At 35.8% G+C, this 27,113-nt stretch overlaps 1 protein-coding gene across 12 annotated transcripts in view; it reads right to left on the reverse strand.

Moving 5' to 3' along the window:
• Positions 1-323: 323 nt before the first annotated feature.
• The window catches only part of CEP170 (centrosomal protein 170), a 137,524-nt gene continuing 110,734 nt past the window's right edge, over positions 324-27,113 (reverse strand). For 6 of the 12 annotated variants that reach the window (XM_010353263.2, XM_010353261.2, XM_010353258.2 and 3 more), the window contains 6 exons: positions 19,382-19,559; positions 17,031-17,201; positions 12,893-12,981; positions 5,597-5,690; positions 4,182-4,233; positions 324-2,645 (listed from right to left, as the gene is read on the reverse strand). In XM_010353263.2, the coding sequence (XP_010351565.2) occupies positions 2,356-2,645; positions 4,182-4,233; positions 5,597-5,690; positions 12,893-12,981; positions 17,031-17,201; positions 19,382-19,559 (874 nt within the window). In that variant the 3' untranslated portion in view covers positions 324-2,355. The remainder of the gene's footprint in view (positions 2,646-4,181; positions 4,234-5,596; positions 5,691-12,892; positions 12,982-17,030; positions 17,202-19,381; positions 19,560-27,113) is intronic. The other 6 variants (XM_010353262.2, XM_010353259.2, XM_010353256.2 and 3 more) reach the window with 3 other exon arrangements.

A 27,113-nucleotide genomic window follows, 5' to 3' on the forward strand; every position in this document is an offset into this window, starting at 1 on the left:
TTTTAAATTTCTACTTTATTCCCAACATAGATCACTGTCATAAAGCTTTCTGATGATCTAAAGCTGGTTAAAAATGAAAACCTTGTATAGGCACATTACTTTAGGACATTAAGCTAAGTGAATTATATTCATCATAATCTGCTAAGGAAATTTTTTTCTTTAAATAGTCAAACTAATAAGAGATTTCACAGTAACCACATATTAATAGAACTGGAGGATTCTTGCTTTTGCTAAGCCTTGGGAAATGGTTTATAATCATTTGATAAGTTGATGAAGTATTAGCAAGCAAGATGGTAAAATAAATAAAATATACAATCATTGTATAAAGTTCCAGAAACACTTTATTTAAAAATGGAGTTGTAAATGCATAACAAAATAACATAAGTAATAAATGTAACAAAAATAAATAAGGAGGATAATGTATTCATACAAAATAAAAATAACATAGTAAAAGGCCAAATGTTTATAATTGAACCAAACTGTGTAAACACTTAAACAAGAATGTAAGCAGAGTAGATTGTAATATTTTCCTAAACTCCTTACCTTCTACTTCCATGTGGATATAATCAGTACCCAAATATTAAATAAAAGAGGGAGCAATGCTGATTATTTTGTCCAACTTTTTCTTCAAATGGATTGACCCTGTTTTAACGTTTCGTTTATTCCTTCAAAGCATTTGTATCTTTCCATTTATGTTCTTTAAAACCTTTTTTCAGTCTTCCTTTATTAGACAGAATGGGGAATTTAGCTTTATGAGGAGAATAGTTCATTTACCTTTTTTTTTTTGAATTTAAAGAAAAATAGGGGATCCATTATACTTTTGTTTTTACATCTCTATAAAGTTTTTTGCATCTTTATTAATTGATCCAACAATACAGGATTTTAAAAATCCTGTAAAGTCTTGAAGTGTGTAGAGTTACTTTGTTTCTTAAAACAAATATAGCACAGGATTATTGTGGAAATATTAAAGACCATTTCATAAAAGTTGCAGTTTAACCTTAATAGACTGATGGGGTCAAGGGGGAAAATCCAGGTCTACTAATAATATTTAACTGAATGAAGATACACCCCAATTATAGTGTTCTGGAAACACAAAGGTAATTACTTTTCTTTTTTCTTTTTTTAAAGTTATCCAAATGTCAACTTACTGGAAAGAGAAAAAACAAGTTTAAAGAAGAAATTTTTCATAGGCTTCTTGTTTAGTAGCACAGGCCAAAGGCCTTTGTCGTCGTCGTCTTGCAGGGTCCTTATAAATGTGTAAGACAGACAGGATTTCCTATTGAGTCCTATAGGGAGACACACAGGAGCAATTCATTGCTTGGGAGCGAAACTATCAACTCATCTTACGACTACGGGTTCTCCACGTCCCCTAATGAAGAACATTTTAACCTCATGATCATTTCAAGGGAATTTTTTTTTCAACTGTCACATATAAACTTGGTAACACAGGACCAATATACATGTTCTGAGTTTTAAAAATATACTCCACCTAAACTATCTGTCTAGTTTAATCTTTCTAGTTATCGTTTAACCTAAAGTGAGAGACCAAATCTTATTTCCATTAAAAAAAATGAAAAAAAGTGCCAGATTGATCTTTTTGAAAGTGGAGTAAAACACTGTGGGGTTAAAACAAATACAGTATTATCAATCTCCTATGTACAAAAAAGACAGTTAGTCCTTATTGATATATAGATATGTCCACCTACCACTCCCAGCAAATCTTAGTGCAAACATAATAGTTAATTTCCGTAAACCCCAAGACAATTTACGTATCAACAAAGTTATATAAATCACATCTATGTTGGAAAATTTTAGGACACAGAGTGACTGTTGTGGAAGGTCTGCTTTACTGTGGAGAGTACTTCTGTCATTGTGTCCAATGGTAATGAGTACTAATATAAATCCTATTATTAAGAAGCAAATAGAATGGTTTAACAAATCTGTACAGATGAAGAAGTCCATTTCAGGGAGCAGCTTGGCACAGGAGACACAGGGGTTCAGAAATGTTGGCTATTTAGTTTGCTTGTAGGTCACAGCATGGCTTAAAAAAAAGAAAAAAGATCTATGAAGGGAAAGGGTGTAATCATAAAATTCAATTTGAAAATCATAAAACCACAAAAGGTGACACTGCCACAATCTGCTTTTTCCTATTTGTGCATCAAGTGGTTATCTAAATGGTTTGAAAGGATTGATATACTACATTGTAAGTCAAAAATAAATAAATAAAATTAAGAAGACAGGGATTCCAAGATTGTAGCTGACCAAGCTGTCTTGTTTTGTGTACGTCAACACTATGCTGCTTCCAATATTCCTAGTCATTCCACAGGTAATGATTTTTCAACACTCAAGAGAAAGTCATTCATGTACTGTAACATCTTCCTCTTCCCCATCGGGGTTGAATCTATTGAAATGTATACTGAAATCAGCCTCAGATTCAGCATTCTCAAATTCAGCTGAGACTGAAATAGCAGCAGGATGAAGAGCCCTAGCTTCTGGTTGGCCAAGTGTTGGTGTCTGACCCGGGCTGCTATGGTTATTCACAGGGCTGGACTTCTGTTTTGGTGGAGATGGCAACATAGCACTGGGAAATCCCATGTTGTTCAGAGCCTCCAAAGTTCCATCAGGATCAATCATAGCGTTGATTGCTAAAGGGAGGGAAAAGGGAATAATTCTAGATGCAGTTACATTCATGTATAAACACTGTTTATGATTTGGATAATACTTAAACTATCAGCGCATATGTGATCTTAAATGTGGCTAATCTTCCGATTCTATATTTAAAACTCCATTCTTAGTTATTCTGTAGTTATACTGTAAATTACCCAGCCCTGAATTCTTTCTCTGGGTCCTTTGATGGGTCACTGATGGGCATTTCAGAGACCTGTAAGTCTGGTATTTGAAGATGTAGAATTCAAGAAAAGACTTGTTGAAATTTGTCTTTATTATTGTGAGAGGATAGAGAAAATACTGAATATGATTTTTAATAAATATCTAAACCCTATTTATCACTCAGATAACTGAGGAATTAGCTGCTAAGTCAGGGTTCAGAGTAACCTCAAGGCTGGAGAGGCCAGAAGAATATCAGCATACTTTGAATGCTACCATAGAATATGTCATTTAGCCTGGCCAGAGTGCTAGGGTATCAGCTGTATATACCACTGAGATACGGGGGTTCCCTCAGAGCCTACAGACTAATATTGCAGGGCAGCTTGCAAAGCCAAACAGACTTGCTGCCTGTATGGGAGGGGTCAGTTAAAGATCAGCTTTCAATCCAAAAGATCTTTGGGTTGACATGGAAAGTTCACAGGCTGTGATTTTCAGTTTGGCACTGGGCAGAGTAGGGAGCTGGGAGAAGGAAGTAACACAGATGTAAGAATCATGTCGAAGGTACTTTTAAAAGTATACCCCAGTCTACCAGCTAAGAAGTGCTGTGTTAGCAAGCTGCTTTTACTCATGGGGTGTATCATAACCCTTAGGCATGTTGGGGCTGAATAAAGGGTAAAAATCATTTTGATATGATCCACATATGTACCTATGATTATTCAATAGATAAAGACTCAGTAGAATCAGCAGTGGACTATGGAACCTGCTTGTTGTACTACTGGGGACTTCTAGGTCAAGACATACGCAGGCGTTAACGCACAATCCAGCTCTGACACAAACCAAACGATGTCCCTTTCAAAGTTGAGAGGGCAGTCTCTTTCATGTTCTCCTCTCCTTTCTCTTCTGGTCTCTATGGCCAATGTGTACTCATTTCTTGTTAACTAAGCAACTATTATTTCTATTAGAATGTAAGTTTGTTTCAGGTTACCCAACCAACATAATTTAAGAATTGTCAAATCACACAAATAATGCTAATTAACACAACTTTATTACATATTTTTCACGTATTATTTATATGTAATACATAAAAAGTGTCAATTAGTTTATGACATCTAGCCTACTGTCAAACCTATGAACTAAAATATGCCCCACACATATCTTTATTATATTTTAAAATTTACACTGGGTTTAAAAAATTCCTTATGAGTAATGTGAATGTATAGAACTCTATATTTTATGTATGTCATTACATTTAATCAAATAATATGCTAACAATAAGAATATTTTAAGAAATACCACTTAGAAGGCACTTATTCTAAATTATTAGCTCTTTATACTTAATTCAGTAGTCAATTTACCTTGTAGCTGTTTTTCTACTCTTTTCAGTTCCTGTAAGATAGAAGAAATCTCCTGCAGGGAAAGCAATAACAAAAATTAGCCTCTACTTTAGCTAAATGGTATCCCTTTACAAGCAATGAATTTCACTGTCATTTTATTTGGAACACTTAATATTATCTACATGGTACTTACTACGTTAATAGCAACATGATATGAAATAATTATATCTAGTAAACAAGATTCAAACTAAAATATTTAAATTACAATGAAATAGAATGATTTTTTCAATGAGATGATTGTAGCAGATGAAAAGTTTAAAGTCATTTACTACTATTTAAGCAAAGTTTTTTTTTTTTGGAGACTGATTCTCGCTCTGTTGCCCAGACTGGAGTGCAATGGTGCAATCTTGGCTCACTGTAACCTCCTCCTCCTAGGTTCAAGTAATTCTCTTGCCTCAGTCCCCCAAGGAGCTGGGCTGATAGGTGCCCACCACAATGCCTGGCTAATTTTTGTACTTTTAGTAGAGACAGGGTTTCGCCATATTGGCCAGGCTGGTCTTGAACTCCTGACCTCAAGTGATCCACCCTCCTTGGCCTGACAAAGTGTTGGGATTATAGGCATGAGCTACTCTGCCCGGCCGCAAAGATTTTTAAAAATTCTTATTAATCAACCTTGCAATGACAATGTAAAAATGCCTTCAAATTATCTTTGTAAAAACATATAAACTGCAACCTCAATATTATAATTATATTCTGAGCAATGAAAATCTGTACAAATTCTTTTAAAAAGATAAGTATTACATTAAGTAAACAGAAATAACTTATGTCAACTTAATATTTTCATGTTAAATTTGGTTCTCTTTTTTTTTTTTTGAGACGGAGTCTTGCTCTGCCGCCCAGGCTGGAGTGCAGTGGCCGGATCTCAGCTCACTGCAAGCTCCGCCTCCCAGGTTCCCGCCATTCTCCTGCCTCAGCCTCCCGAGTAGCTGGGACTACAGGCGCCGCCACCTCGCCCGGCTAGTTTTTTGTATTTTTTTAGTAGAGATGGGGTTTCACCGTGTTAGCCAGGATGGTCTCGATCTCCTGACCTCGTGATCCGCCCGCCTCGGCCTCCCAAAGTGCTGGGATTACAGGCTTGAGCCACCACGCCCGGCCTAAATTTGGTTCTCTTTAAAAATTTCATGTTTCTAATGTTTATTACAAGAACAATATATACTAGTAAGAAACACAAAAGGCTCCTCCTTCATACCCTCTGCAACTCTGAAACAATCAACATTTTAAACCTGTGAGTCAGTAGAAGCAAGAAAATTTCCCAAAAGTTTGCATTTATATATTCTTTTGAAAAAGCAAATCAACGAATAGCTCAAAAATAAGGGTATTTTCCTTAAAATAAAACTCTACTAAAATGTTTTAATCTTCAAGAAAAATTACTATACCATGCTTGAGGTTTTCACAATAGGGACTTCACTTTCGGCTCTTAATTTGCTTTCTATGTCATCCCAGTTCCGATCTTTGTCTTTAAATAATATTCTATAAATCAAAAAACAGAAGCATATAACTTTTTATATTTTAAAAACTTATTTTTTTTTGTTAATGATACCAAAACAATGTATCTTTTCAAGGTACATGAAGAAAAAAAACTCAACCACTGCATAAATTGAGAATTAAAATACTAAGCCAACAATACCAATTAATTCATGTGTATGAGCTCCAATTGAATGCTTCTTAATACATGAATACATTTTTTACTGTTTATCTTATTCTTTATTGAAAACAAAATATAAAACAAATGTAAAGATGTTATGACCTCAAAACTTTAACATTTATAATTTACAATACAGGACTGCCCTCTTCTCTACGGTTTCTTTTTCCAAGGTTTTAGTTAGTGGCAGTCAAGAGTGGTCCGAAACTATTACAGTATTTCGGGAGAGGCAGAGAGAGAGAGAGAAAAAGACCACATTCACATAACTTTTTTTTACAGTATACTGTTATAAATCTTCTATTTTATTATTAGTTACCATTGTTAATCTCTTAATGTGCCTAATTTATAAAGTAAACTTTATCACAGGCATGTATGTGTAGGAAAAAACACAGTATATTAGGTTTTAGAACTATCTGTGGTGTCAGGCATCCATTAGGTGTCTTGGAACAACATGTATCACCTGATTATAAGGAGAAACAACTGTGTAACTGTCACTTATAAAGAAAATGCAATTTTGTTCAGACAGAATATATGGAGTATAGGAATAAGTGAGATGAAAATAGATTGAATTAGGTATAAACAATTGTGTCTGTAAAGACTTCTTTATATAGGAATAAGCACCTTATTGATCAAGAAAAGTGTGTATATTATTTTAAAGACTGAAAATTGGGAGTACTTACTGTGCTTTTCTTTAAAAATTGTTAATTCGTGTTAGTATATTTGTAAATAATAACCTATTAGGAATTAGGATGCTATCCTTTTAATAAAAACAATTGCCAATAAAGATAATTATTCTATCATTATCCTAACATCAAATAACTTATAAAATAAAGGACCACAACATTTTGATGTGTCTTCCAAATGTGGGACACTTTTCTCTCTAACACTTTAGAATCTATCAGACATGATTCAGCAGTTTTAGAAAGATGTAAAATACTAGCTACTTTTTTGGTTTCTTTTAAAATTTCTTCAGTACATCTGGAAATCTATTGTAAACACTATAAACCTCATGTAAATTTATTACTACTGGAAGCTGAACAGCATTTAAGAGGTAAACTAAGTGAATATTTGTGCTGGTATTTCCTCAAAGATCAACGTATCAGACTTACCTTATGTAAAATCACGAAATTCATTAACATCACATCGAGTCTGGAACATTTGCCTAAGGTGACAATGGGTCTAGAATCTGGTATAAGAATATTCTTATCGCCTACTTATTAAATTTTCTAAACTCAAAAAAAAAAAAAAAAAAAAAAAACACCCTTGCCAGCCATCTTTTCTAAACTATTATGTTCTTATAAAAGAGTCCTTGCAGCATTAGGACTGATGGAAAATAAGGAAATAATGACTATTTCATGGACCAACTTAGAACTTTAATGGACTTACACAATAAAGTAAGTCTCTGTTTAGCCACACAGTGCTAAAAATTCAGTGAATTTTTCCAGAGGACGGCTACTGAGTATAGTGTTTGTGGATCTAAAACCGTTAAACCATAGACATTTCACCATAGTTACCTATGGTCCCTGAAAAAAAAAATGTGCCACTGAAGAAATAAAAGGTTTACTTTAAAATACAGTTTGTTGGCCAGGCACAGTGGCTCATGCCTGTAATCCTAGCACTTTAGGAAGGCAAAGTGGGTGGATCACTTGCTGCCAGGAGTTCGAGACCAGCCTGGGCAACATGGCGAGACCTCATCTCTATAAAAAATACAAAAAAATTAGCCAGGTGTGGTGCAGATGCCTGTAGTCCTAGCTTCTAAGAAGGCTGAGGTGGGAGGATCACTTGTGCCCAGGAATGTCGAGGCTGCACTGAGTGAGTGAGCTGTGATCATGCCACTATACTTTAGCCCATCTCAAAAAAAAAAAAACAAAAATAAAAAAAAAAAAACAAAAAAACAAAACACAAAAAACAATTTGTAAATATAATGGTACAGATCTAAGAAGTCAAACTTGCCTTTTTTTTTTTTTTTTTTTTTTTTTTTTTTGATACAGAATCTCACTTTGTCCCCCAGGCTGGAGTGCAGTGGGTGTTGGGTGTGATCTCGGCTCACTGCAGGCTCCGCCTCCCGGGCTCACACCATTCTCCTGCCTCAGCCTCCTGAGTAGCTGGGACTACAGGCGCCCGCCACCGCGCCCAGCTAATTTTTTGTATTTTTAGTAGAGACGGGGTTTCACTGTGGTCTCGATCTCCTGACCTTGTGATCTGCCCGCCTCGGCCTCCCAAAGTGCTGGGATTACAGGCGTGAGCCACCGCGCCCGGCCCAAACTTGCCATTTTGACATTACGAAATAAACTTTAATGTAATACTTAAATACTAGAGAATCAGAAAGTTAGACCAAGAAATTAGTTTAGACCAGGCTATAATGATCAGAACTGGTTTTTGTTCAAAGGTCCTTATCCATTTTAAACTGAAAAATCATAGCTTTCAAAGTCATATTCAGATTACATTATAGATTTAAAATAAGCTAAACTTCAGCATGAACATACACAAAATTCCAAAGCTCATTTCATTCAACAGTTTAAGAATGAAGTTAGAGTACTTTTTGATGAAGCCATTGGTTTTGGGGAAAGAAACAAACAGAATTCTCAGGCTCCTATCCTACGAGCCAGAACCAGTTCTCTAGTACTAGCCATTAAAACATGCAAACGCGGAGTTGTGAACTGATGGCCTACCAATGCAAGGCCGTGTGACACAACCTAAGGGGGTCATTTTCACATGGAACGCGATGAGAATGCTGTACATACAACAGGAGTTCCTGTATAAATATTTAAAAATTGATTCAACAGACAGTGTTCATCACAATGTAAATACGCATGCCTCTAGGATGAACCCCAGTAGACATCTGAGGTTATAACTCCTGACACAAAGCTTAAAGACCAGTTGATGCTCAAACTACGCTGGCACTTTTCATGCAGAAGGCCCAGGTCTCTACCCCTTAGGTTTGGTTATCACAACTCAGGTCTACCTTTGAACAGTATCTTCTTCCCAAAGTCTTCCCTAATCATCCTAGGTGAAAGTGATCCTTTCTTTGCCTATATATCTGAGCACTAATCTATTTTATGCTATCTTGTACAATAGTTGATTTTATATGTGCCTCACCTTCCAACTATACTGGAAACGCTTTAATAATAGAAATGGTTTTATCTTCATTACCTTCCATAAAGCCTGCCATAGTGTCCAAACTCAACGCTCAAACTGAAGGCAATTCAAATACATTCAACATTCGGTATTTATGTATAACTTTATTGAGGCACTTTTATGCATCTTTTTTTAAACTTCATAAATTCTGTCACTTTCTGAGACAACAGAGTTTGTCAATCCATCAGCAATGTGTTCTTTGTTTTCAATTTTAATTCAATGTCAAAGCTATAAAAAATATTTTTCTTTGGGGGAAGACTACAGAATGTAGGAAAGCTGCTCTGTGGTAAGGAAGAGAATGGTACAGGGCAGGTAATCTGTGAACATCTGCTGAATAAATGAATGAGTGGTTAAGAATCCAGTTATCAGGGACGAAGACCTGTATTTCAGTAGGTAGGATGAAAAAAACATGGGGCATTTGTTTATAGGTAAGGAGACTCCAGGGTTTTCCAGTTGCAAGCCACATGACCACACAAGACTCTCATGATATTTTTATGGGTAACACTGGTGTATCAAGAGGACCCATATTGGATATATTAGCTTCCTATGGTTTTTAATGATAAAATCCAAACTACTTAACAAATTCTGCCCAAACAGATTCATCCTCATCTCTCTAGTGTCATCTCTCACCATACTCTGGCCCTTTCACTTCATGTAGTTTTTGACTAACTCCTCTCCTCATCATTCAGGACTTAAACTGCATGGCAATTTCTCTAAGAGTCCTTCTCTGGATTTCCAAAGTGCCCTTGCTATGGGCTTCCATAGTAACCATCATGTATTTCCCTGAACACACTGAACTGTAATTACCTGTTTACCTGCCTTCTGCACTAAAATGTGAGGACATCAAAAACAGTGCTAGACAAATAACATACAGTCAAAAATCATTCAATGAATGAATGAGTCTGGAGACTTTATTCCCACATAATATGATCTTAACCAATGTTTATTTCATTTATTTCTTTCTTTGGTTAATAATCCTTCCATAATGCCCCAGCTCTAGAAAATAATTTTAGTGGAACTAAAATAAAAATGATAACAATTATATATTACATTTAACTACAATGAATGCTTGAGCCAAATCTGAGGCATGAACCATGGTATTAATAAGCAGCTGTGTGATTGAGGCCTACAGATTTGTTTATTCATGTGTAATAACTAATAAGTTAAGCTTAAAATTTTTTTTCCCTACAAATTTCAGTGAGGCTTTACCCCAGGGAATGGTGGACTTCATTTGTCTCCGGTCATAGGGTATATTAGCAAATCATAGGTGAATGAGTTGCACGGTGAAGGAGATTTCTCTTACTTGTGAAAGAAGTAAACCTGGGAATGATGGAGTCACAAGGGGAAAACATGTACTATATCTTACATAAGACAATAATAGGGTGTTAATTACTTAATCACTGAGTGTGAGTAAAAGAAAAACAATGGACTCATTTATAAGCCCTATCAGGATTTATAAAATGTGGTATTTATAAACAGCATGCAACTACTTTAATTTCTCTAAAATCAATTATAACCCTTAAAATTTCTTAGTTAATAAGGTTCCAGTTTATACCTGAAATTAATAGTTATTATACTTTTAATCTCATCAATATAAGCAGTGATTTTAGTATTAAGAAAAAGTTGATGCAGGTAATTGGGCTTCAAGTGGAAACAGAAAATGTGAATAGTAAAATACAGGGAATATTCAAGTGAAATAACGGAATTAAGTCAAATCATGTGTCGACAGCAGAAATAGCTAACTTAATACAAGCTGATTGGTTTACATGGTATAGAATGTACATTCCATCAGAACAGGGGTCTTTGTTTTGTCAATGTCTAATTATAAAGTGACTAGAATGTATTTAATACTTATTTGTTAATAAGTAAATATTAAAATATTATTCTGTAGAAAATTAAGTCTGTTTAAAATTCATAAGAATATATAGGATTTGATAAAGGTTAATTCTCTTCAAAAAAAACAATGGATAGGTACGTAATGGCAGTCATTAAAAACACTTTTGACATTATTTATATGTACAAGGTACTCCTTACGAAAAGCTAAACATTAAATGTTCTATTGCTTTTTTTTGAGATTGCGTCTTGCTCTGTTGCCCAGGCTGCGGTGCACTGGCACGATCACAGCTCACTGTAACTCTGAACTCATGAGCTCCAGTGATCCTCCCATTTCAGCCTCTCAAGTAGCTGGGAGTATAGGCATGTGCCACCATGCCCAGCCAAGTTTTTTTTTTTTTTATCTCACTATATTGCCCAGGTTGGTCTCCAAGTCCTAGGCTCAAGTGATCCATCTGCCTTGGTCTCCCAAAGTGCTAGGATTACCAAGCATGAGCCACTGCGCCCAGACTCAGCTGTTTTTTCACTAAGGCAGCATGCCTCATATTCCAATCAAACATGGAGGGGTCTGTCAGTGCTTTTCACTCATACTCTTTGGGAAAAGTAAAGATCTAATTAAGAGAAAAGATCAAGGTACAAAAGTAAATAAAATATGTTCATATTTGTATAAACCTTTGAGAAATGAACCCAGAGTGGGGAAACACACCACTATTAGATATAATATACATTTTTCTGGAAGATTTATATTTTTTAACCATGTTCACGTACTACTCTTGCTAAAAAGACACACATTTTAAAATAAGTAGAAAAACGGGACAAGACAGTACAGAGTACATTATTTTTAACATAAGGAATTTTAAATTAATATTCTTTTAGGAGGCAATAAAGTGAAGAGAAGTTCTCGTACACCTTTAAGAATTTTTTTTTTTTTTTGAGACGGAGTCTCGCTCTGTTGCCCAGGCTGGAGTGCAGTGGTGTGATCCTGGCTCACTGCACGCTCCGCCTCCCGGGTTCCCGCCATTCTCCTGCCTCAGCCTCCCGAGTAGCTGGGACTACAGGCGCCCGCCACCTCGCCCGGCTAGTTTTTTTGTATTTTTAGTACAGACAGGGTTTCACCGTGTTAGCCAGGATGGTCTCGATCTCCTGAACTCGTGATCGGCCCCCCTCGGCCTCCCACAGTGCTGGGATGACAGGCGGGAGCCACCGCGCCCGGCCGCCTTTAAGACATTTTTAAGATACAGGCTCAAGACAACTTAAAACACATTGTTTTAAGCTAAATAGACTGTTTTTAAGAATACTTTAAGTTGGCCGGGCGCGGTGGCTCAAGCCTGTAATCCCAGCACTTTGGGAGGCCGAGACGGGCGGATCACGAGGTCAGGAGATCGAGACCATCCTGGCTAACACGGTGAAACCCCGTCTCTACTAAAAATACAAAAAACTAGCCGGGCGCGGTGGTGGGCGCCTGTAGTCCCAGCTACTCGGGAGGCTGAGGCAGGAGAATGGCGTAAACCCGGGAGGCGGAGCTTGCAGTGAGCTGAGATCCGGCCACTGCACTCCAGCCCCGGCGACAGAGCGAGACTCTGTCTCAAAAAAAAAAAAAAAAAAAAAAAGAATACTTCAAGTTTTAAATGGTGTTTTTGAAATTATTTTTGAAAAAATTTAATGGCTTCTTGGTCCTCATCAAACGCTGATAAAATATATTATTTCAATATATAAGCAATATAGAATTATATTTGTGTGGACTATCACAATTCACAAACCATGTTCAAATACTGTTTCATTACATTTTAAATTTTAATTATAGGAATCAGAAATAAGCAATAGCAGCATGGATTTCTGAAGTACTGTTAAATAAAATCTCTAAGTCTATTTATGTTTTGAATTAGTAATAAATTTAAAGTTACAAAGTAGTACTGGATAGATATTTACTTTGGGACAAATTTTTCCAAAGGTAAACACGTTCATTCTGATGATACATTTTTAGCCTTGAGAAAAAGCAACAAAAAGTAAAGTGAGGTGATATTAAAGTTAAAAAAACATAAGCTATATGTATATGTACCTGATCTTTCCAGCTGTCTTATCTATAGACTGTCTTATCTTCTTAGAGAACTGAAAGACAGATGACAGCAGCAGATTATCTCCCATGACCTGCAACAGCCAAAGAAAAATGTAGATATTAAAATATTACCCCTGTATTGTATAACTCCTGGGATCACCAGTCACAAGTCACTACAGTTAGAGGCAGTTAGTATTCATGCTTATTTTTATTATAAACCAATGAAGAATATAATTAATACGTAACTAAAATGAGAAAGTGAAGGAAACACTATTAACAAAGGATTTCTTTTATTAAATAACTTGTCAAGTTTCCGTGTTATTTTGGTCTTATCAGTTTCCAAACACAATCCATTTTATCCTCAGTTTATCTTCAATTACTATCATGATCCTGTCTCTCTTACTTCCAACTGAAGTATAAAAGAGAAGATACAAGTAACTTAGAGTACCAAATTTATTTATTCTTTCACCAAGTAATGTGAATACAGAAGAAGAGTACAATCCTTGTTCTCCAGCAAAGAGTCTAGTGGGAAAGATACATTTTTAAAAATTTACTCAAAATAGTAAGATTTTATACTGGGTGTTGGTATTACTCCAGCTGAGATGCATGGGCAAAACCAGAGGCCACCAACCTCTGTAAAGAGCCAGAGGGTGAAGGTTTAGTCTTTGAGGGACATAGGGTCTCTGCCACAATTCCTCAAGTCTGCCTTTGCAGTGTGAAAGCAGCCACAGATAATGAGCAAATCATGCATGTGGACATAGCTGTGTTGGAACAAAACTTTTACAAAACAAGTGACAGGCTGGATTTGGCCTATGGGCTGAAGTTTGCCAAGCCCTAGGCCAAATCATGAAAGGCAAAGCTAATGAAGCACAGTAGAAAAAGGACAAAATTTGAGTCTAGATCTGGTTTTCAAAATCAGCTCCTTATATTGTCAGTACTGTATGTAGCGTCTGAAAGAAAACAGAAGATAAGGCCCTAGATGGCAAAAAGGTTTAAAGATCACTGGGGGAGATGATGGTAATATACAAGGAATACAATTACATGTTTTATCAGAAAGCCTAAGGTCTACAAAACCAGGAGACGTTCAGATACATTTTGGGATTCGGTGCCGTAAGAATTCTAATGAGGCGGGGCACAGAGGCTCACGCCTGTAATCCCAGCACTTTGGGAGGCTGGGGTGGATGGATCACAAGGTCAGGAGATCGAGATCATCCTGGCAAACATGGTGAAACCCCATCTCTACTAAAAATACAAAAATTAGCTGGCCACGGTGGCGGGCACCTGTAGTCCCAGCTACTTGGGAGGCTGAAGCAGAAGGATTGCCTGAACCTGGGAGGCAGAGGTTGCAGTGGGTGGAGATAGCGCCACTGCCCTCCAGCCTGGCGACAAAGCGAGACTCCCTCTCAAAATAAAAAAAAAAAAAACAATAACAAATAATTCTAATGAAAGAGAGTTCACTGATGAGTGGCATAAATAAGGAAGTGATCATGGAAAAATGTGAACTAACTTCAGAATGACAAGGATTTGAATTTAGTGGGCAATAAAAGGTTATTTAGGTTGTGAAAAGTAACATTGTCAAGGAAAGGATAAATAAGTAAAATGGTTTTTGTGGGCCTTAAGAAAACAATCAAATACAGATGGAAGACATATACAAATTAGGAAGGCATGAGAAAGGGCAGGAGAGTCTAAGGTGAGATTACAACACAGAATAGGATATTTCTCTTTTCTTTGCTCATGAAGTTTAGTTTCTTGTCACAAAGCATTAAATAAATTCCTGACATCAACCTTGAGATAACTATCAATCTAGATGTTTCCATTCTCTTTAAAAACATAAACTTCTTCCACATAGTTTTATTATGTTTGGAGAAATTTGTCTTCCTAGACATCAGGACAGAATGAGTAGAGTAAGATTAGAGAATGGGCCCTTTTCCTGACACCAAGAACAAATCAACTATTAGGCCAAGAGAGATCAAGTATGCTTTAAAACTTTTTAGTATACTTCAATTTTAACTTTCAGGCTAGTTGCATACTTTTCCACCAGGTAGATCTTTTTCTACTCAGTACCATGAGAAACATACATATTCTTACATAATAATCTCAAGATCCTATTCCAAAATCCAGGCATCCACAAATATTAATCTATCATCAATCTCGTCTTGTCAACTGTTTCTTTCTACACTATTCCTGTACCCAGCCCTTAAGCATATACCACCTCTGTGCGTTGTTCCTAAATCACCTCTTTCCATAGTAGTATTTGAAATAACCACTCTTTGATGAAGGAGCTCCTATATATCCTTGAATTTTTTATTACTCTATAATTGTTCAATTTGGGAATATACCAGTTTATACATTCACTTTTCAGCCGGTGTAAACAGTTTCCAAGTTTTTGATACTGTCAACAATGTTACTATAAATGTAACTTCTACTGTCAATAAGAAAGGGTTTTTCCTGTACATATACTAGCAAGAAAATTGCTAGATCATGTGATGTCTTTATTTTCAACTTTAGGAGATAGTGTCAAACTGTTTTCCAGAGCCACAGCACCAACTTAACCTCCACCAACCACACATAAGAAAGCCTATGTATCTACATTTCCTCCAACACTTAACATTTTAAAACTTTTTAACGTGGCAACAATTTAATGATTATAATCTCACTGTAGTCTTGACATGCATTTTTCTGAACACTCGTTAAGTTAAACATGCCTTTATGTTTTCTAGGCCTTAAATATTTTCTCTTTTTTTTGTCATTTTTTTTTTTTTTTTCAGAGACAGATTCTCACCCTGTCACCCAGGCTGGAGTGCAGTGGTGTAGGTTCAGCTCACTGCAACCTCTGCCTCCCAGGTTCAAGCGATTTTCCTGCTTCACCCTGCTGAGTAGCTGGGATTACAGGCACGTGCCACCATGCCTGGCTAATTTTCGTATTTTTAGTAGAGACAGAGTTTCCCCATGTTGGCCAGGCTGGTTTGAAACTCCTGACCTCAAGTGATCTGCCCGCCTCGGCATTTTCTCTTTGGTGAAATGTTGTTCATGTCTTTTGCAGATTTTTCTATTGTGTTTTTTAATTGATTGGAGGGAGTTCTTTTTTTTTTTTTTTTTTTTTTTTGAGGCGGAGTCTTGCTCTGTCGCCCGGACTGGAGTGCAGTGGCCGGATCTCAGCTCACTGCAAGCTCCACCTCTCGGGTTTACACCATTCTCCTGCCTCAGCCTCCCGAGTAGCTGGGACTACAGGCGCCCACCACCTCGCCCAGCTAGTTTTTGTATTTTTTAGTAGAGACGGGGTTTCACTGTGTTAGCCAGGATGGTCTCGATCTCCTGACCTTGTGATCCACCCGTCTCGGCCTCCCAAAGTGCTGGGATTACAGGCTTGAGCCACCGCGCCCGGCCTGGAGGGAGTTCTTTATATATACTGTATACTAATCCTTCATAGGCTTTATGTTTTGCAAAAGTTTGTAACTTGTATTTCTACCTTCTTTATTATTTAATAAAGAAAAAGTCCTTAATTTTAATATACTCAAATGTATCAATTTTCTAAGGCCAAAACTTTTTGTTTCTCTTAAGAAATCACTCCCTAGTACAATATTGAAAGAAATTTGCCTGTATTTTTTAAGTAAAAGTTCTACAGTTTTTTTTCTTTTTTTTTTTTTTTTTTGAGATGGAGTCTCGCTCTGTCGCCCAGGCTGGAGTGCAGTGGCCGGATCTCAGCTCACTGCAAGCTCCACCTCCCGGGTTCACGCCATTCTCCTGCCTCAGCCTCCCGAGTAGCTGGGACTACAGGCGCCCGCCACCTCGCCCAGCTAGTTTTTTGTATTTTTTAGTAGAGACAGAGTTTCATCGTGTTAGCCAGGATGGTCTCGATCTCCTGACCTCGTGATCTGCCCGTCTCGGCCTCCCAAAGTGCTGGGATTACAGGCTTGGGCCACCGCACCCGGCCAAGTTTTACAGTTTTTCTTGCATTATTTAATAACTAAATTCGTTTGGAGTTAATTATTTGTATATGATGTGATGTCATGGTGAAATTTCATTGCATTTATTAAGGAGAATCACTTTTTCCCCAGCGCTACTTACTGAATGGTTCCTCCTATTCTCACTTACGGAACATGCTTCTTCTGCCGTATGTTAAAATTTATAGTTTACTTACTTCATCCCTGCTCCAGGTTCTCCGCCTTGTAATTGTTAAGTGATCAGGAGGCTCTGCTGCTTGAGATCTTGGATCACCAGATCGACCGTTGTTTCCTTCTGGTGTTTTAGAATGAACTAATGGAGGAATCTTTCGGAAGTTGAGGCTTTCATCAAAAACACGATCAACCAACTAATGGGACAAAAGCAAACCTTTATGAGAACACAGTAATTTGAAAAAGTACCAATATTGGCATTACAATTTTTATGATTAGACAGAAGTTATTCCATTCTCAAGTAGTAACAGCGGCATGACATCTTCAATAAACCAATTACTCTTTCTTTTTATAAGCACTTCAAAGGTATTTCCTTTATAAAATCGAGGTTTATCTACATAGGTTTTATTTTCAAAATCCAAAGTAAGTAACTATGTTAAATTTAATTCTTCCATGGATAAGATTTTCTCCAAATGGAAAACAGATGGTAAATAGAAAAAAAGCTGAGCCACGTAGACGGACAATGAGTTCATTTTACTCACATTGCCTTACCAGTATAAAATAATGTTTCTTTTTCTTTTAGTTTCCTTTTTTTCCTCCCCAAATCCAGGTGTCAAATTTCTTCACAAGATACATAAATTACAAATTCCAATTAAGTTTACAAAAGGAAAATGTTTTTTTAAACCACAAAAGAAATATTTTGGTCTTAGTCAGATAAACTTTTAACAGTGCTACAGAAATTATACATTCTAATAAAAATGATATACTGCCATCTACAGTGCAAATCACAGACATACAATACTAAGTAACTCGGGTTTACTGAAGAGGGAATCAACCTAGTACAATATTCTGAAATAAAACAAAAAAAAAAATGAAATTTATTCAATGGAATGTTTAAGTAATTTTACTGAGTCTGAGTGAATGTATAATTATGTTAGGTAAAATTTAGTTAGAAAGCTGAGAAAATAATATCTTCATCATTTTAAATGTACCAGAAGAATTGTGTATGTCTTGCCACCAGGACGATCCTTAAGGTTTTCATCAATAAGGATGATTTCATATACAGTTACATTTGATCAATGTGGTAACAAAACTCTACACAGATTGATGAAGTATCATTTAATAAGTTAAACAACACATTGAAGGAAAACAAACAAAAAAGTGACCATTAAAGAATCAGATTAAAGAATAAATGTGACAAAAAGCAAATGAAGAAAATATTATTAGCACAGTTTACCACAATTAAATTTGTCAGAAAGGCTAGCCATTTTTGCCTACTATTTAGGATGGTCTTGTAAAATTGAAGAAACAGAACAATCAATATCAGGGGCTGGCAAACTTTTATGCATAAAGAGACAGATAATAAAAGTTCAGGCTTTGCAGCCATACAATCTTTCTCTCAACTACTCAGTTCTGCCCCTGTAGCAAAGAAACAGTCATAGATGAGAGTTAAACAAATGAGTGTGGCTGTGTTCTAATAAAACTATTTATGAACACCAAAATTTGAATTTCATGTAATTTTCATGTTGCAAATTAGTATTCTTTAGATGTTTTTTCCTGGCATTCAAAAATGTAAAAACCATTCCTAGTTCTTTGGTCTGTATTAAAACTGGCAGCAAGGCCAGTTTGCCAGTCTCCAAACACAGAAGTTCATTCATTTAAATGCCAATCCTTTGCTTACATATCTGTCCCAGATGAAAACAGCCAACATGGCCAAAGAGTACCACTAATTTTGTATTATATGTTAAAGGCGCTGTCTGGAGCAATGTTATGCAAATGGTGCCTCCTGGAGTTGTACTGTAAGAGGCCCTGATATTGGATGGGTAATAGTCTACATATGCTAACTGGTATTCCAGACTTTATAAAAATGTTCTGAATATGTATTTGTATGTGTGTATATTACATACATATTTCAATTTTTCAAAATATCTTTAAGTATATGGGTATTTATCAAAAGAATTATTAAAGCAGTGAAACTGTAGGATTTTTCTCTTTCTTTGTTATTGGAGTATCATCTAGTTAACTAGCAATGAAAATACTTTTAATTAGAGCATTTTCATAGTCAAACTTTATAGAAACTTTATACAATCATTTATCAAATTTTGGGTTGCTTTTCAAGGTACCATTTATATTCACATTTCAAGTGAAGCTATGGACCAAGAATTAGCAGGTAAAATGCTGCTTCTAAAGAATTTTCCAGCTTCATGTTAATAGTAGACCAAATGTTAGCCTTCACTAGTTTCGTTACAAAAACATAAAATAAACTGTTAAAGCAAAGTTGGAAAATGCAGAGCTTCATGCAAACAGGGAGGGTGGACATAACTAAAATAAACTAAGCAAAAAGCTAAAAGCAAAAGAAATAAAGAAAAGAAAGAACCTTATGCATTTCTCCATGAAGATCTCCTACCTCTTCTCTAGTGTCTATGGCAGAGCCAGGGGTGGTGGCAGCAGTGCTTACTGTGGTACTAGGGGCAGTGCCTGATGAAGTCACTGAATCTATCTCTCCTGCTACATCGTTGATCTCCCGAGCAATGAGAGCAAGATCTTGGCTGATCCTGGTAATAATTTTAGAAAAGAAGTTTAATCCCTTTTAAATAAACAGCTCTAGAAACAATCATTTGTGAGATAATCAGTCATGTAAGTTGTATATCTAATTAAATATTTGTACCCCAAATTAACTATTAACTATTTTATAGTTAACATAATCAAACTCTTAAACCTTAATTCCAAAATTAAGATTGATGAAACTAAACTCCAAATAACCTACAAGACATCACCTTGATAAATGTACTTTAAATACCCTTGAGTAGATATATGCCCTTAACATACACTGTTAGTGTTAATGACTAGCATTAATATATTACAGGGGTTCTTAAACTTGGGGAATAATGGATAGAATTCAAGGAGTTCATGAACTTAACTGAGAAAAAACAATTACAATATCATTTTCACTAACCTCTAAGTGACGCTTAGCACTTCTTTCAATTATAAATACAGGCAACAAACCACAGTGGTATTAGCAATACTGGTGATTTTTGTCATCAACAGAGATCACATTACAGTGGCTACAGGTATCTTAAAACATCATTTATGGTCATCACTACTTCAAAATTACTGAAGTCATTAAACACACAACAATAACATTTTATTTAATGTTAATAAAGAACCATAAATTACTCTATTACTTTCAAATATTTTCATAACTGAATTTCAATATAATTGGATTTCTTTGTAATTCTTTTATGTTTACACCTGAGAAGGGTTCTACAAGCTTCACAAGATGGCCAAAGGGGTCTCCAGTAAAAAGAAATTAAGAACTCTGCACTCTTTAGTAGAGCACTTTACACTATGCACAGCACTTTCTAGTACATGTTGTGTCACTTGAGGCCCACCCAGTTCTTTTGAGGTAGGATTTATCTGACTTTATCACAGTCTCAGAGAACCTGAATGGCTTGCTCATGAGCACATATTCAGATGTAGCTAAGGCAGGACCGGATCCAAGCTTTAGTGCTCATTTCCATAAAGCCATTTGCATTTTTACCTACATGGACTGAAGAACTAAATAACTGTTACCAGTGATAATCAAAGGGGAAAACAGATTTTTCTTTTAGATTTTTTTTCAAGAGGGAGAAACTTACAAAACCTACCACTGATATTCTTGTTTTTTGAGAAACATTTCGTTTCAGTAAGATATTAACGTTTTCCAAGTTGCATCCACTGCCCATAAACTCAATGTGGCTATTTCCACAGAAAAGGTTTTGGAATGACAGAATATTATTAAAAGTATATGAAAGTTTCTGCAACTTCAAAATCCAAAGGAAATAAAAAGTAACTTTAAAAAAAAAAAAAAAAAAAGGAGCCTAGGAGGTCTGGCTATATTGCCCAGGCTGGTCTCAAACTCCTGAGTTCAAGCAGTCCTCCAACCTCAGCCTCCCAAATAGCTAAGATTACAGACATGTGCCTGGCTTAAAGCAACTTTTTTTAACTTACACAAAATGAAAGTTTGAAAGACTTTCAAGCACATTAGTAATTACATAAAAATTTAGATTTAAAAAGAGAACTAGGTTGAAGTTATGGACCAACAGAAGCAATTTATGGTCAATATATAAACTTTGTAAGAAATGACAGTTAATTCCTCATTTATTTATCAACACAAAAAGGCAGGAAAAACACCTACAAATATTTACCAATTCCTTATTATGTGCCAGGCACTGTGCTAAGTCTTAAAGACTACAACAATGAAGAAGCAGAAAGAGTCCTTGTCCTCATGAAGCTTAGAATAAATAGAAGGCACCATTATAATATAATGAGAACATTACAAAGCAGCTTCATATTCCTCAACTCATTTAATTCCCACAACCACTCTGTAAGAGAAGTATTACTCATCTTGTTTTACAGATAAGGAAAATGAGACACAGGAGAAGACATGTGACCATTTTTTTGGCCAAGGTCACAAATAGTTAAGTGCCATAATTGGATCTTTTCACTATGCCATGGTATATCTCACATGATCGCTGCATATATAATTTTAAAAAGCATATTAACTGTTGATGTGATTCTTTTGAAAATGTGTTAAAAGTGTTCCCCTATATAATATAGCAAATCCTTGCAATTCCCCAAAATAAATGAACTAGAATGAGAAACAGAGTAATAAAGCTTAATGAGAAAAAATACAGATGAGCATCAGTGTATCCAAAACACTATTTTTCATTAAAGTTTTTTTATGCAGATGATCTGTACAATGAAGTTTCTAATATTTGTGGAAAACAGTATAAAGTAATTAGAAAAAACACGGACAACAGCAATCTCCACATGTGATATAGTAAAATATGTATTAAAGTGAGCAATCTTAATGTATACATATATTGTTGATTTGAAAACCTAATTGATATTTTCACATTTAATTCCATTTTATTACAAAATTTAGATAAGAAAATAGCACCAAAGGAACAAAACAGAAACGAAGGGTTCATTTCTCTAACATTAGTCTAGTCTTTATGTTTTCCCGAGTGTCAGAACCACTGACTCAGTTTCAACAATTCCGTAGAAGTATGCATTATCGAAGAAAAAAAGGTGAGATAACATGATAAATGTACTTTAAGTCATAAAGTTTGTAATTTTTCTATGTAAACTATCTCAGTCATAACACTTTTTTTTCACTGAAAGGCTGTATACTGGCAAAAATAATTGTACATTTTGGGTATATTGGAACATTAAAGGATATATTAAAAACTATAGTTCTTGTGATATGCATACCCAACTAAATATACAATCTTTGCAAGATTATATATCATTACAACCACAATAGAAACAAACTATCGTACTTTACTGATTTAAAGTGCCAACACAACATTGTTTTAAATTAGCTATTTAAAAATTTGCCTTATTTATTATTATTTTTTGAGACAGACTCTCACTCTGTTGCCAGGCTGGAGTGCAGTGGTACGATCTCAGCTCACTGCAACCTCTGCCTCCTGGGTTCAAGCAATTCTCCTGCCTCAGCCTCCAGAGTAGCCGGGATTACAGGCACGTGCCACCACGCTCGGCTAATTTTTGTATTTTTAGAAGAGATGGAGTTTTACCATGCTGAACAGGATGGTCTTGATCTCTTGACCTTGTGATATGCCCACCTTGGTCCCCTAAAGTGCTGGGATTACAGGCGTGAGCCTCTGTGCCCAGCCAAAAATTTGCCCTATTTTTTAATAGCACATTAGTTTTCAAAAGTTTTTACATGTAAAACTTTCCAGAGGATACACACATGAACCACTGGAATTAAGTTTCCTTTGACATTACTGGAAAAAAGCAACTGGTGGGCTATTTATGAAGTATACTAGCTTTAGAATCCTAAAACCGAAGCTGATGACAGCAAGTCAAACCTCCTGTTACTTTAACATTGGCGAAGAGATCATAACTGTAATGACTCAGCTTTTAAGAAATAATTTCGTCTAGTTTGCAAATGACCAGAAGTGTTAAAATGTAAAATGAGTTTAAGGAGAGACATTTAAGGGTCGTTCCAAAAAGCTCATGATTTCCACATGATCTAGAAGAGTTTAGTAAGAAAAAAAAGTTTTGTAAGAGGAAAAAGGGCTAGCCAATTTTCCCAGCACCATTTATTAAATAGGGAATCCTTTTCCCATTTCTTGTTTTTGTCAGGTTTGTCAAAGATCAGATGGCTGTAGATGTGTGGAAAACAGTGTGGCGATTCCTAAAGGATTTAGAACTAGAAATACCATTTGACCCAGCCATCCCATTACTGGGTATATACCCAAAGGATTATAAATCATGCTGCTATAAAGACACATGCACACGTATGTTTATTGCAGCACTATTCACAATAGCAAAGACTTGGAATCAACCCAAATGTCCATCAGTGACAGACTGGATTAAGAAAATGTGGCTCATATACACCATAGGGAAATGGATGCAGCTGGAAACCATCATTCTCAGCAAACTATCGCAAGAACAGAAAACCAAACACCGCATGTTCTCACTCATAGGTGGGAACTGAACAATGAGATGACTTGGGCACAGGAAGGGGAACATCACACACCGGGGCCTAGTGTGGGGTGGGGGGGAGGGGGAGGGATAGCATTAGGAGATATACCTAATGTAAATGACGAGTTAATGGGTGCAGCACACCGACATGGCACATATACATATGTAACAAACCTGCATGTTGTGCACATGTACACTAGAACTTAAAAAAAAAAGAGGAAAAAGGGGATATCAGCTGAAAGGTACTCAGGAAAGCTGGAAAAAGAAAATAGAAGGAAAAAAAGTCTAAGGTCAATTATTCTAAGTGAAGTAACTCAGGAATGAAAAATCAAACACCACATGTTCTCACTTGTAAGTGGGAGTTAAGCTATTGAGGATGCAAAGGTGTAAGAATGACAGGAATTAGCTTTTAATCCTTGTATAAATTATGAACTCACTTAGAACATAGGCTCTGTGTTTCAGGTTTTTTTTGCCTCCCCAACAGTGGCAAATATGGTCAGCGATTCATAAGAAACATGATTTATAACAGGATGCACCAGGGAAACTTTGAATCTGAATAGAGATCATGGTAATGAGATACGGGAAGAAGAATGTAGAAGAAATTAGTGGTCCCTCTCCCTCCCAACTCCTTGCAATGGTATAAAAGCCAGTCAGCCAAACAATAAAGAGCCATATTATTTTTACAGAGTCAAGGATCCTGTATCGGGCCCCAAAACTTCAAAGGGAGGTATAAAGTAAAAATTCATAAGCATGTGGCTAAAAAGTTTTTTATTTCCATAGGTAAAAACAAATGTTGTTTCATTAAGGATTTGGTTTAGCTTGTATTTTTCCTTCTAAGTGATGAGCTCACTCATGCTCTCCCCTGCACCTCAAATAGAACAAGTATAGTGGTTTAAGGTTTACAAGGCATGGGAAGAAAAAAAAACAAACCCCGAGATATTAGCAAATTCACTTCATTTCATTTAAAATTCTCATTGCTTATACAATGCAGGAAAAAGTACACTTGTAAGAGACCCCGTAATAGCACACAGAGGGGGTAAAAAGTCAAGCTAGAAGTACACGAATGCAGGCACCAACTGGACCTATAAAACAGGACATATAAGGTTTTCACTTTGTGTATGAGCAAAAAGTTCTAGATGTTCTCTAACCAGTAAAGACCAACTGTGAATCCCCTGTCTAGAGGCAATCCAGATGGAATGCTCAGTATCACTGGCTACGAAGCATGAACGCTTAGCAAGGTCAACTAGATATTTGGAAATTCTATCTCCAAATAAAAGACAGAATTCTTATTACTACACTGCCTACAAATAAAAATACGGTACTTTTTTTTGGTATATAAAAAAGTACCCAGATGAGGCTTTAATGTGATAAGGCTGTAATTTTAAAAAATGTACATGCCTTGTAAATACTTATAACTACATTTTCCCCTGAAGGCTTTTCCTGGTTTTGGCCCATTATTCAAGATTATTTTTCTCAGCTGTTAAAAGCAATGAACATAACCACATTTATGTGATTCTGTCATTAACTGGATCTCTTCTTTCTTTTTTATTAGACAGCACCTAATTTTAATACAGCCTCTGGCTTGTGGTAAAGCCACATCTGATCTTCAGTTCTTCTTGACATGCCTTTCATACAGATGTGTTACCACTGTAAACAGCTCAAGCTGATCCTAAGAAATTCACCTAAGGTTTCCTAGAAATGTCATTCACATGAGTTCTGTATTTTAAACCATGACTTTGAAAATAAGCTATGTAAAAATCTTTGGAGTTTGACTTAAAAATTTTCAAATTGGAATCTTAAGCATTTAAACTATTCACGGCCTACTGATAATGAGCTAGATATCTTTTAAAAAACAAAAGAGGCCGGGCACAGTGGCTCACACCTGTAATCTCAGCACTTTGGGAGGCTGAGGCAGGTGGATCATTTGAGGTCAGGAGTTCAAGACCAGTCTGGCCAACACAGTGAAACCCCATCTCCACTAAAAATACAAAAAAATTAGCCAGGCATGGTGGTATGCGCCTGTAATCCCAGCTACTCGGGATGCTGAGGCACGAGAATTGCTTGAACCTGGGAGGCGGAGGTTGCAGTGAGCTGAGATCACGCCACTACACTCCAGTCTGGGTGACAGAGTGAGACTGTCTCAAAATAAAATAATTTAAAAAATTTATTTGGTATTTACAAAGCAATGGTTATGAATGATTTCATGATCTCACTGTACAATAAAGAATAAAAAGTTCAGTCAAGAGGCTTGAAGATTAATTTATGTATTGATTAACTCATATATTTGACTTACATACCAACTATAAGGAAGGTTCACAAAAAAGTTTCCTAATGAAAAGAAAAGGTTTTTCTCTTCCATTAGTGGAAACTGTCAGTTAATTTATTAGATGTTAGTGGCATTGTGATTCAATAATAGAAGACCTTAATGAAAAAAATTTGGCAAACCCCATTCTTTATGCAACAAAAGTATGGAGAACTGGGACAGAGCTACTCTGAGCCACAAAAGGTTTAGGATGGGATAATAATGAGTTGAAATCGGAGGTTTCTTTTGGGCAGCAAGAGCAATTTAATGAGTGACCTGATTACAAAAGCAGAGTTCGAACAAAGTATATGGAGTCTACTTCTAGCCATCAAGAGACAGGATTTAATTTTTTTTAAGGCACCTCAAATTATTGTCAATGAAATGTTTATCACTACAGATAAGTTACATTTGATAAAATGTAGAAAGATTCTAGTCTCGAAACTAGACTTATGAATGTGCTTCAAATAAGCAGAGAAAGTCACAAATAAAGAGGTAATTAAGAGGATAACTTTGCAGGTTTTAGCAAATCCATGCTATCTCCACCAATGACAAAATCAGTAAGTTAAAAGAAGATGGTCTGATGTCATGTGACAGGAAAGTACTTATTCAATAAACAAGACCTGAGATCGCCAGAGTAGTTTTAGAAACTCGGGTAGAGACTATGAGGAAGGAATAATGAAGTTTTAGGAAATGTGGGAAACTACAGAGAAATTGAAGAATCACTGTCATCTGAACCTATGGGCAGATGATTTATTTCCCTACTCTTGCTGTTTGGATCTGACTAGCCCAACAAAATAACAGGGCCTAGACTTTAGATATTATGAATCAATAAATTATGTCTTAAAACTGACTTAGCAGATATGCCTTATTCCTTGATTAAGGTAGTTTTTAGTTCCATAATATTTTCTCCAAAACAAAAAACATTTTGGTATTATCAAAGCTCACCTCCACTCACAACTTCAAATGTAGTATATCCTTCAATTATATTGTAATTAAAGACATGTTAGCTAAATTACAATACACAGAAAAGCATTATATTACCTTATAGACAATAAGAAAACCCATACCATTTAATTCTGACAACTAAATTGGTTCCTACCAACAAAATAAACAAAAAAAGCACAAAGCTTTCGATAATGTATTAAAATTACAAGTAATTTGGTTTCTTACTGTTAAGATTACCACTCATTCATAACTGTAACTGCAAATATTTTAGGCTTGAAAAACATAAACCATAGTTCTATTTTAAAATGTTTTCAAAGAATTTGATCAGTATTCTTTTTACTTGAATTTCACTAATAAAATTACGTGT

The sequence above is a fragment of the Rhinopithecus roxellana genome, chromosome 8, assembly GCF_007565055.1.
Source record: "Rhinopithecus roxellana isolate Shanxi Qingling chromosome 8, ASM756505v1, whole genome shotgun sequence".
NCBI classification, from domain to species: Eukaryota; Metazoa; Chordata; class Mammalia; order Primates; family Cercopithecidae; genus Rhinopithecus; species Rhinopithecus roxellana.